This window comes from Dromiciops gliroides, chromosome 1 (assembly GCF_019393635.1).
Source record: "Dromiciops gliroides isolate mDroGli1 chromosome 1, mDroGli1.pri, whole genome shotgun sequence".
NCBI lineage: Eukaryota > Metazoa > Chordata > Mammalia > Microbiotheria > Microbiotheriidae > Dromiciops > Dromiciops gliroides.
Window position 1 is genome coordinate 483,784,531 of NC_057861.1, and position 12,038 is coordinate 483,796,568.

The window sequence follows — 12,038 nt, forward strand, 5'->3', positions numbered from 1 at the left end:
ACTAAAAAAAAAAAAATGGAAGGGCAGCTTATGTCTGTTAGGGCTACTGCTAACATCTGTTACTTTCCTGTTCCTTCAACTAAAAAGACCTTCATTTTTAGATGAAGAAATTAAGGTCCTGAGACCAAACTAAGCCTGTGTCATGTGAACCATCCTAGATATCCTGGTAAAATACACATATAATAATTGCCATTTCATTCCTAAAACTTTCCCAACTACCTCTATTTTGCTGGAAAATTCCCAGTCTGAGAGGAATTTGCTTCTTTTGTCTTTGCTCCATCTTTTGTTATCCTGCCCCTGATTGAGTGTGTTATACTTTCTCTAAAATTCAGTTTTTCATTAATAATATGGCCAATAGTCTATTGAGTGATGCCCTTGGCTCTTTAGATCTTTATTAGGGAAAGGGCTTTAGTTGTACAGTAATTTAGAGTTGATAAAAAGTCATTTACTTTGGAATAAGCACTTTTTGTTTTTTCTCCATGACTTCTGTAGAAGTCAGTCTTGGTCTTGTCTAATTCTTCCATTTCAGAGGCTAGGACTTCTCAAATCATAGGGCCTCTCAATCAATAATCAGTCCATCAATAAACATGTATTGAGCATCCACCATCCACCAGGCACTGTATCGTAGATTTGGAACTAAATGTTAAATGTATTTTGCATCTTTGGCAACTGAGCTTGTTCCAAGCCAACCATGTGAAAATGACAAAGGCTTATTGATTATCCAGAGTAAATCAAAATACTTATGCTGGCTCTGGGGCCTCCTTCTCTAAAAGTCCAACTGGTTCTTCTTGTCCCTTGCCAATGTCTGTGATCTCTGACCAAGATACACCCTCTGTTCTGAGTCTGTCCCTAGTGACAACCAACAAGATTGTTAGAGTAGTGGAATATGGCCAATGTGGAATATTACAACAGCTTCCTCATTCCTTAGAACCTAATTGGTGCCAAACTGAGCCAAACCAATGTTCTATCCACTTTATGTTTCTCTGTCTGGCGGTGACAAAGATTGTGGAAGACTGTGTTTTGTTCAGCCTGAGAAGTTAGGGCTATATCCCAAAACTCCCTTTGATGACCCCATGACAATTACTGATGTTACATTATGTTTGCAGGCTCAACCCTTCAACGGCTTATTTTTGCTCTATTCATTATGCCTGCAAATTAGGTATGCTGCCGTGATTTTATCAGGAGGATACCACAGTGACATTTCTATGCATAAACCATTGCCCCATAGGTGGACTGATATAAAAGATTGGTCAAACTTTTGCAACCCTTTATTTTATGTAAATAATAGGTATGTATGTAGGAGGTAGTGAGGGATGAGATAGCTTGGTAGATGGAAAACAAGCTATGTTGTTCACCATCCTCCAAGTTCTGTTTCTTAAACATACTAGCAGGTTACCATGTGAAAATCAATCAACATCTCAGTGCCTCAGGCACCCTTAGTCTATACCAGATTCCAAACCTGGGAGGAGCTAAGCCACTGGGTTCTGGCAGTCCTTGGGACAATGCAGACCAAACTTACTCTTGGCTCCATTCCTGCTGCCACTGGACCATGCCTGGGAGGCACTGAGCACTGGCCTCTACACTCCATCCAACTCTTTCTCTTGAGAATTGTAGTTCTATCAACAGTACCATTGCCTCTGGAAAATGTCATTTGATGGTCCTCTTATGTTTCTGGTTTCCCAGATCATAGTTTCTTTTCTTGGCTACTACTACCCTATGTTTTGTCTGCCCATGAGAATGTAAGCTCTTTGAGGATAGAACCTATTTTGCTTTTGTATTTGTGTCTCTAGCAGTTAGGAGAGTGCTTGGAATTTAATCAGCATTTAATAAATGATTTTTCATTCATTCATTCATTCATGATTTGCAAAAGAGCTGGGGTGAGGGGGGTTGGTCCCTAGCTAAATTGATGAAATTACAGAAGGAGCAGGTTATAGAGATAACAGTGTCAGTGTGTTAAACCATTTACAAAGACTGTGTATGTGTGAGTGAGTGAGTGTGTGTGTGTGTGTAGGCACAACAAGCATTTCCTGAATTCACAGCTAGCCACTAAGGGTAGAAGAACAAAAACCAGTTTCTGCCCTCGGGAATTTACCTTTTGAGGCAGCTGGGAGGCACAGGAGATAAAGCAGGGGCCTAAGGTCAGGAAGACTTGATTTCAAATCTGACCTCAGACACTTATCTGTGTGATCCTAGATAAGTCTCTTAACCCTGCCTGCCTCAGTTTCTTCATCTGTGAAATGGAAATAATGACAGCACCTACCTCTCAGGGTTATTGTGAGGATCAAATGAGATAATATTTGTAAAGCTCTTAGTACAGTGCCTGGCGCATAGTAGGTGCTCTATAAATACTAGCTAGTAGTAGTAGTAGTAGTAGTAGTAGTAGTAGTAGTAGTAGTAGTATATGCAAAATAGGAATAACAATAGCACCTATTTCCCACGGTTGTTGGATCAGATTAGATATTTGTATAACCCTGAGTACAGTGTTTGACACATAATAGGTGCTTCATAATTAGTTTCCTTTCCTTTTCATTTTGTGATTTCCTTTCTAAATAATATAAATAATCACTACTTCATTTTGTTCCTTGGGAAGGAGAAGGTGATAAACATACAGATAAATAGAAAATATATACAAAATAAAATATAAAATAAAATTGTAGCATTATAAACTTTGGAACTTTAGAAATGATTTAGCCCAGCTACCTCATTTTACAAATAATGATAGATTAATAGGATGCCCAGAGTCACGCAGTTCATGAGTAGTACAGTTAGCATTGACCAAAAATCCCATTTTTTGTGCTCTTTCCATAAACTTTACCTCATCTGGGCCTTCAGTATCTTGCTTTCCCCATTATTCCATAATATGCACCCTCAACTCTGGGGAAGCCACTTTTCTCACGGGGTCCTAAGCATGTCATCTCCCCTGTTAAAATATAAGTGCTTTGGACACAAGAACTGTTTCTCTTTTTTGTCTTTTTATCTTCCAATGTATGGAAAAGCACTTACTAATTGCTTGTTGATTGACCACTTATCTTTTCCAGGACTCAGTTTTTTCATATGTAAAATGAGAAAGTTGGATTGTATGGTGCCTAGAGTTCTTTCCTTAGAGAAGGGGCTTTCCTGGTCCCCTTAGAGGCAGTTGGTAGTATGATGGATGGACCACTGAGCCTAGAGTCAAGAAGACTTGAGTTCAAATCCAGCCTTAGACACTTACTAGCTGGGTGACCTTGAGACAAGTACTCTAGCCTCTGTTGCCACAGTTTCCTAAACTGTGAAATGGGAGTAACAATAGCGCCTATCTCAGCGCATTAACTGTAAGGATCAAATGAGATTGTATTTGTAAAAACACTGAGCACAGTGTCTGGCACACAGTTATTGGATTGAATTGTATTCATGGTGAAAATTAATTTTGAATTTTGCTGAAGAGGTTTGGCAGAGAAGATGGAAGAGGGTGTTTCAGGCTCATTGATGAGAAAAGAAAAGACGTGTTTGCTTGACTAGAGTGAGTGCAGCATTTTTCCTAGAAAGTAACAAAGAGGGGGAAGAAAGAGCCTTTTGAAGTACAAATAAAAAGTATGAATTTCATGTGAAGCAAATAAATGTAAAGTCATTTGACTGGGGGATCCAAACAGCACATAAGGAAGATGATTATGGTTATAGCATATGAATTAGGGTAGACCATGGAGATGGTGAAAGCATGGCATGCATATAAGAAATGTTTGTGTCTGTAATAATCCAGGCACGAATGATTAGAGCCTATATAATTACAGTCTTTGATACTGCTGTTTGAAAATGACCCCAGGGTTTTTATTGTTGTTGTTGTTCAGTCATTTTCAGTTGTGTCCAACTCTCCATGACCCCAGTGGGCTTTTCTTGGCAAGGATACTGGAGTGGTTTTCCATTTCCTTCTCCAGCTCATTTTACAGATGAGGAAACTGAGGCAAACAGGGTTAAGTGACTTGCCCAGGGTCACATAGCTAGCAAAGTGTCTAAGGCCAGATTTGAACTCTGAAGGAAGAGTCCTCCTGACATTAGGGCCCATGCTCTATCCACTGCGCCACCTAGCTGCTGGGGTTTTTATTACAAGAGGTTAAATCCTTATCATTAAGGCTTCAGTATTTTTGATTTTGGGGATCCATCATTTTATCCATGTTAGTATTGCCAGTATTGACGAGTTACCATGGACAACCCAAAAAAACCAAATTATCATCTAGTAGCCAGCTCTCTGGGGATGAGCCTTTCTGGTTTTAATTCGGCCTTCCTCAGAGAACAGAGACATTGCTGATCACTGGGCCAACACTCAAGGCCTTTCTAGTTTGAGAGGACCTGCAAAGCATGAGGTTGGTTGGTATAGAGCCCAGGGTCAATACCAGAATGAGACATCAGGGGATCCTCCAAAGTGGAGCAATAGTAATAGCAACACATACATTTGTATAATACTTTAAAATTTCTAAATACTCTCGAACAATACATGATATCCCTTGGAAGTTGACAAGATGACTATTGTTATTTCCATTTTATAGATAAGGAAACTGAGTCTCAGAAAGACTAAGTGACTTTCTAAGTGGCCAAATTGGAACTAGACCTTTTGAATCTTAGATCTGGAAGGAGCTGAGGTGATCTAGTCTTGTTCCCACCCATTACAGAAAGGAGGGGAAAAGAGACGGGGTGGGGAGGAAGAAAGGAAGGGGGAAAGGAATGAGGGAATTTATAACAATCTCTGTATTTATCAGGGGCAACTAGATGCTACAATGAATAGAGTTCTGGGTCTAGAGTTAGGAAGACTCATCTTCCTGAGTTCAACTCCAGCCTCAGACACTTAATATCTATGTGACCCTGGGCAAGTCACTTAACCCCTGTTTGCCTTAGTTTCCTCATTGTAAAATGAGCTGGAGAAAGAAATGGCAAACTGTTCCAATATCTTTGCCAAGAAAACTCCAAATGGGGTCACAAATAGTCAGACATGACTGAAAACCACTGAACAATAACTCAGTTTATCTCTTCCAATTTTAAAGATAGGAATAGAGACTAGACTCATGATTTCATTAGTGTAAGGAATTCCCACGTGAGGAAATTCCTTCCACCAATGTGGGCTGTTATCTTCGGAGCATTTTATGATCTTAGAGAGTTTCCTAGAGCACTGAGAACTTAATTGATTTACCCAGGGTCAAACATCCCTTATGTGTCAGAGGGAAAATTTGAACCTAGGTATTCCTGGATCTGAAGCCAGCTCCATTTCTACTAATACACACTCTTACTTAACATAGTTTTTTGGGGGGGCGGGGCAGGGCAGTGAGTGTTAAGTGACATGTCCAGGGCCACACAGGTAATAAGTGTCAAGTGTCTAGGGCCAGATTTGAACTCAGGTACTCCTGAATCTAGGGCCGGTGCTTTATCCACTGTGTCACCTAGCTGTCCCCTAACATAGATTTAAAAAAAAACAAACCAAACTTTTGTTTTCCTTCTAGTTTTTGCAGTTCATGCTAAGCATTAGTTTTCCTGATACTTCTTAGAGTTCTGTGGCCACTATTTTGTAGTTATCCTTACTTATATGCTACTTTCTTCCATCATTGCTATGTCCTTTTAAAATCTCATCTCCCTATGTAATTAAATTGATTGTTTCATTGTTGAGATCCTTGTGTTATCAGAACTTCATTTATTTAAGTATCCCATGTGTTTTTCCCCTTTTAGAGTCTATCATTTTGGGAAGAAATTTGTCATTTCTAAGAACTTTAAAAAATCTAATTTCTTAAGGTATAGGGTATCTGTCTAATTATGCCCAGTGTTCTTTTCCCTGGCTCTTCCCCTTTCTAAGATGATACAATCACTTTCTTTCAATGTTCCTGTCACTTTCCTTCCATCATCCAGTTCTGTTTTGTTGGTCAGAATTAAATCCAAAGTAGAAATTTCCCTTATTCCTTCCTCTGCCTTTTGAGAGATTAAATTGTCAGCAATGCAAGACAAGAATTTTTGAGACGCTCTATTTTTTTCAGCAGATTGGAATTCCCAAAAGGTATATGGATGGTTAAAGACCTCTGATCACTATTATATCATGCCACTGATCTATATTGGTAATTAATATTAGGTGGAAAATCATCCATGTTCTACATCTGTGGCCAGATATCCTTATATCCATCCACTATGATAGAACATGTTTTCTCTCTTTTCTCTTTATCTCAGTGGTTTATAACCTGCTCTTACTCTTAGACTCTGAATTTCTAATGGGCTCAAAGACATAATTTCATAAATACAAACATAGATCCATGACACTTTATCTTCTGTGACTAGATCTCTTCTTTTTGAACAAGTATACTTTTCCAGTCATTGCCACTGTCCAGTCATGAGTCCCATGCCACTGAGTTCCAGTCATTATCATGAAGTAACGTTTCCTTCTACCTACTCTGTACAACCTTATACAGACCTCTGGGGTCATAAGTATTGTTCTCAACCCTTTTACTAGTCTATTGTTCTTTCTGCTTTATTACATTGCCTTTTCAAAAATCAATGGATTTTTTTTTCTTTTTTCCTTAGATCAGAGTAATTGATTATTGGCTAATGCAGGAACCACTGCTCATTTGTCTTTTTTTTTGGGGGGGGCAGGGCTGTAAGGGTTAAGTGACTTGGCCAGAGTCACACAGCTAGTTGTGTCTGGTATCTGAGGCCAGATTTGAACTCGGGATCTCCTGAGTTCAGGGCCAGTGCTGTATCCACTGTGCTACCAGCTGCCCCCCATTTGTCTTAACTTACAAAGGTACCCAAGAAAGGTATTGGGGGACAGAGTTGAATGCTTATGGGGTTGAATATATAGCATGTAGTGTTATCGAGCACCTGATTTAGAGTTAGAGAATTTGGATCCTACCTTTCTTACTTTTTATTGGGTATAACCATTAATAAATCACCTCTCTGAGTTTCCATTTTCTCATCTGTAAAATGAGGAATTTGGATTAGATGCCTTGAAAAGCCCCACTCTAAATCCTTTGATTCTATAAGAACCCAGGTCATCAAGATAGCCATGCACAGATCGTTCTGGGAGAGAGAATTCAGGAGGCAGTGTGGTGTAGTGGATAGAACTCTTCTCTTACAGTCCAGGGACTTGGGTTCAAAACTTGCCTCTGTCACCACCTTTTGTGACCTTGGGCAAATCATTTAACTTTCTTAGGCCTCAGTTTCCTAATCTCTAAAATGTGGGAGTTGGAATACATGGCCTCTGGGATCCCTTCCAGCTCCAGATCCTCATAATAATGTTTGAACTCTCTACATGGGACTGCTCCAGGCTGCTGAGAATGTATGAAACCTGGGTGGTTTTTTTTTAAGTGAGGCAATTGGGGTTAAGTGACTTGCCCAGGGTCACACAGCTAGTAAGTGTCAAGTGTCTGAGGCCGGATTTGAACTCAGGTACTCCTGACTCCAGGGCCGATGCTTTATCCACTGTGCCACCTAGCTGCCCCCTGGGTTTTTATAAGAACCCTGTAGGATTAATTTTTTTTTTCCAAAAAATTAGCCCCAGTCAATAATAGACTTTCTTTGTAGGTCGTATGGACTATTGGTTACCTTTCTCCATCCCTACCTGTAATCTATGTTCACTGAACTAATTCATGTTCATAGTCTTGAGCACTTATCAAGTACGGTTCTCAGGGACCAGAATTCATAGACACAGAAATGTAGAAGATATTGATTCTGTCTTAATGTGGGTAATAGTAAAACTACTCATAGGCATTATCCATGCAGTATCAGTAATAAGGGTGTGTGTACATACATAAACATACATCGAGTGAGCTTTCTCTTTCCTAACTGGTCAGGAAATGGTACAGTCTCCTTAATAAACCATTCTGCTTATGTCATTCATAGATTACCAGTCTACAGAGAATCAGGATGCAATAAAAATACATTGTATAAAACAATACTGTACATAAGTATTAATGTAGATCCTTGTTAATAACCCAACCAGACAAAGTAATTGAATTTGGTTGGAGGGGATGAGGGTTGACAATGCAACCCCTATAATAATGAAGTGAATGCTAGCCTCTTATTTTTACTTCTGACTGTGGAATTTGGCTGCCCTGATCTCTCAAATGACAAAGATAAAGCTAGAGGGTAATTGTGCTGTGCTAATTCAAAAGAATTTAGTCATATTTAGGGAAATTGAGCAGTTCTTTCTTTTCTCCATTATTTAAAAAAATTATATTTCCTCCCTCCCCCCTCCCCAATCACATGTAAAAACAGTTTTTACCATTCAGGGTTTTTAAGTTTTGAGTTCCAAATTCTATCCTTCCCTTCTCCTTGGAATGGTAAGCAATCTGATATAAGTTATACATGTGTAATCATGTAAAACATTTCCTTATTAGATGGACCAGTATTTATAGTTTGAAATAAAATTTTGATGTGGAAAAAATGTGACTGGAGGCAAAATACTAGCCAAAAGGCTGTGAGCTATGGTGGAAAGGATGGGTGGGTATATAGGTGAATGGATGGAAGTAGACATTGTAAAGAAAATATTGTGAGGATCTGTTGACTGATTAGATATTGAGGGTACAGGAGGAGTCAAAGATAATTTCAGTATTGATGCCTGAGTAACTGGGAAGAATGGGGTTTCTTGAACAGAAATAGGAAATTCCAAGAGATATCTAGAATTTCCTCATTCTGTCTAAGAATTCCTCTTAGGTACCTCTCCTAGATATTATAATAGCATTTGGAGGGAGTCAGGGAGCATTGAGAACTTTGTTCTCTGTAGAAACCTCAGACAAAAAAGCTCTTAGAAGAACTATGGAAGATTTTTGAAATGCTATTTAGCCACTGTTGACAAAGTACAGATTGCCCTCATGGTGGAATGTTGCACCTCTACAAGGTAAATAAGTATTCCTGAATGTGCTTTCCCTTATAATGTAGTAGTTTAAAACCAAATTGCAGCATCAAGGAAAAAAAACACCTCCCCTAGAGCCTCTGCTGTAATTTGTATCTCAAGGGATCCATCCCCCCCCCCAAAAAAAAACCAACCCATAAAAGCCCTAAAATTGTACCATTTTGTTTCATCCAGATGTTCTACATAATCACAAAGTATACACAAAGCAGTGTGCAGTTACAAAAATGTAAACTTAATGTTTCCCAGAGCTGGGCTGAGAGCTTACTTAGCAAAGCTCTCTCTAAAAATAAATAAATAAACAAACAAAAGAAATGAATGAACAAATGTTTGTTCAATAAATACTTGTTAAATAAATAAAAAATAAAAGACCTCAACACTGGGTTTAATAAACTGTTTAATTGATACCTGTGTGGTTAAATTTATTACTAAGCATGTTAATTCACACAGCCTTTGAGAAAGTACTTTTTCAATGGAGAAAAATCTTTAAATCGTAATCTGCAAAATAGGCATGCCTGCTTTTCCATAGCATGACATTCCTATGCTGTGGTCTTTAAGACCATCTGTATTAAAATTATGTTGCATTTTCATACCTGTAGACGTAATCAACATTAGCTCTTGGTTTTTTCCTGCAGGCTAGATGAAATTAAGAAAAGGTTTAGATTCAGTTCCCTATACTCACTGTGGGAAAATGGCAGCCAGTTCCCCTCAGAAGGAAGGAATCCAAATCTCCTATAGTGGAGTCTTGAGGTGGCATTGAGAATTCCCTTTATGTTTGTCCAACAGCTTACATGTATCTCTGTTTCCTTTGTAAAGGGGGAAGAGTCCTGCACAAGCTGAACTTTCCTATCTGAACAAAGCAAAATGGTTAGAAATGTATGGAGTAGACATGCATGTAGTTAAGGTAAGATATGGATAAGCACCTTAATAACTAAACAACCTCAGTATACCTCCTATTGAAAACTTAGAAACAAGCCTTTGGTGATATATTTTGTATTCTATTAAGACTACTGGACTGTATGTAAGTTCCTTGAAGGTAGGAGTTTAGTATCATGTAAATGTTGACTCTCATTAATACATAGCACAGTGCTAGCTACTTTAAAAATGTTTATTATATTGAATTAAAGCATTAAACTATATACTGATTGTCACTTCTTTTGTTTGTAGGGAAGAGATGGCTGTGAATATGCTCTTGGTCTAACACCAACAGGGATATTAATCTTTGAAGGAGCTAACAAAATAGGTTTATTCTTTTGGTAATTTAGCTTGTCTAATATTATTTTAAATGTATCATATTTTGTAATGGAATGATATATTATGGCCGATGATAACAACATTTAAAGTTAGCATGGCATAGTGGACAGAGGGCTGACCTTGGAGGTAGGCAGAAGTGGGCTCAAGGCATCCTGTAAAATTATAAGTCTTACTATATGAGGTCTTGATTTCTGTTGCTGAAAGGAGTTGCTGTACTTGGAGTTTGCCATAGTAATAAAATCGCCAGAGAGAAAGAGAGAGGGAATGAATGAATGAATGAATGAATGAATGAATGAATGAATGAATGAATGAATGAATGAATGAATATTGAGGTGGTTTTACAAAGCCCGAATTTGTTTTTTAGAAAACTCAGATTGTCATATTAATCCCCTATGCTTGCCTCCCCGAAATTCTGAATGGTCCCATTTAAGTTAAATTGATTCACATGAACAAAACACCACCAGAAAGTTGACCATAAGATGATGAACTTGTTTGCACAAATAGCTCACAAAACTATCTTCTAAGGCATGAATGTCTTACAGTTATCATTGGCAAAGTGATTCTTGAATTATAGAATAAAGTTTCACCTAAGCTAAGAGTTTTCAACAACAGAGGGGGTAACCATTATTTGATATATGAATTGCTTGTATTTCTGATTCTTCTGTAAAAATGTTTTCTCTGTAACTAGGCCCAAAATCACTAAAATGGATTTTAAAAAGAGCAAATTAACCCTTGTTGTCGTAGAAGATGATGATCAGGTAATTTCAGTGCTTGCTCTTCTGTCTTCATATCAATCCTTCACTAACATCAGATGTGCAAATCTGACAGGATGTTCTATTTTATGTTGAAGGGGCGAGAGCAAGAGCACACATTTGTTTTCCGATTAGATAGCTCCCGGACCTGCAAGCACCTCTGGAAATGTGCAGTTGAGCATCATGCATTCTTCAGATTGAGGACACCAGCAAATAATAAATCCAATAGATCGGACTTCATAAGGCTAGGATCACGATTTAGGTTCAGGTAACTAACCATTTGTTTAAGTTAAGAGACTCTTTGTTCCAAAGAATTGTTGTTGTCATGTCTAACTCTTCCTGACCCAGTTGGGGTTTTCTTGGCAAGGATACTGGAGTGGTTTGCCATTTCTTTCTTCAGCTCATTTTACAGATGAGGAACTGAGGTAAACAGGGTTAAGTGACTCGCCCAAGGTCACATAGCTAGTAATTGTCTGAGGCCAGGTTTGAACTCAGATCTTCCTGACTCCAGGCCTGGCACTCTATCCACTGTGCCACCTAGTTTCCCCAAAGAATGGAACAGGTTTTTCCTTGGGACAAGTTTATCCTTAAGAAAAAGCAAATGCTGAATCATTAATAAAAAAGAGGCATTTGAAGCATTCCTACAAAGACAATCAGACCTGAACAAATTATTTTCTTTGCAAATACTCTCCAGTAGCCATACATATCTACTCTATATCTATATTGTAGATACCAAACCCTTATCAGACGAATTTGATGCAAAGATTTTTTTTCCCATTTGACTGTTTCCCTTCTTAGGTATATTAATTCTTGTTTGTACAGAGATTTTTCAATTTCATGTAGCCAAATTATTTTCTCTTTTGTAACTGGAAAGAGAAAAGAAAAGAAAATGCTCTGAGTCAGCAGTAGTAGGACTGTAATGCCCCAAGCAAGGGTGGGGGTGCCCTAGTGAAACTACATCCAGAATATCATGTCTACTTCTGACAACTTTGGGCAATTATGCCTCACTTAAATCCAATTCACACACAAGTCAAGACATCAACCATGATACCACTGATCCTATTTGAAAGTGAAGGACAAACAACAACAGCATTCTAGAAAGGACACTGAGCCTGTTTAAAGGCTGGTGGCCAGGTTGAGGAAGGGGATGCATACTGCTCCTTCAGGACTGGTTGGAG

At 38.5% G+C, this 12,038-nt stretch overlaps 1 protein-coding gene across 2 annotated transcripts in view; it reads left to right on the forward strand.

Moving 5' to 3' along the window:
* Positions 1 to 12,038, forward strand: part of EPB41L4B (erythrocyte membrane protein band 4.1 like 4B) — a 255,236-nt gene that overhangs the window by 117,551 nt on the left and 125,647 nt on the right. For both annotated transcript variants that reach the window (XM_043977633.1, XM_043977634.1), the window contains exons 8-11: positions 9,671 to 9,758; positions 10,022 to 10,110; positions 10,797 to 10,866; positions 10,959 to 11,128. In XM_043977633.1, coding sequence (XP_043833568.1) covers positions 9,671 to 9,758; positions 10,022 to 10,110; positions 10,797 to 10,866; positions 10,959 to 11,128 — 417 coding nt within the window. The remainder of the gene's footprint in view (positions 1 to 9,670; positions 9,759 to 10,021; positions 10,111 to 10,796; positions 10,867 to 10,958; positions 11,129 to 12,038) is intronic.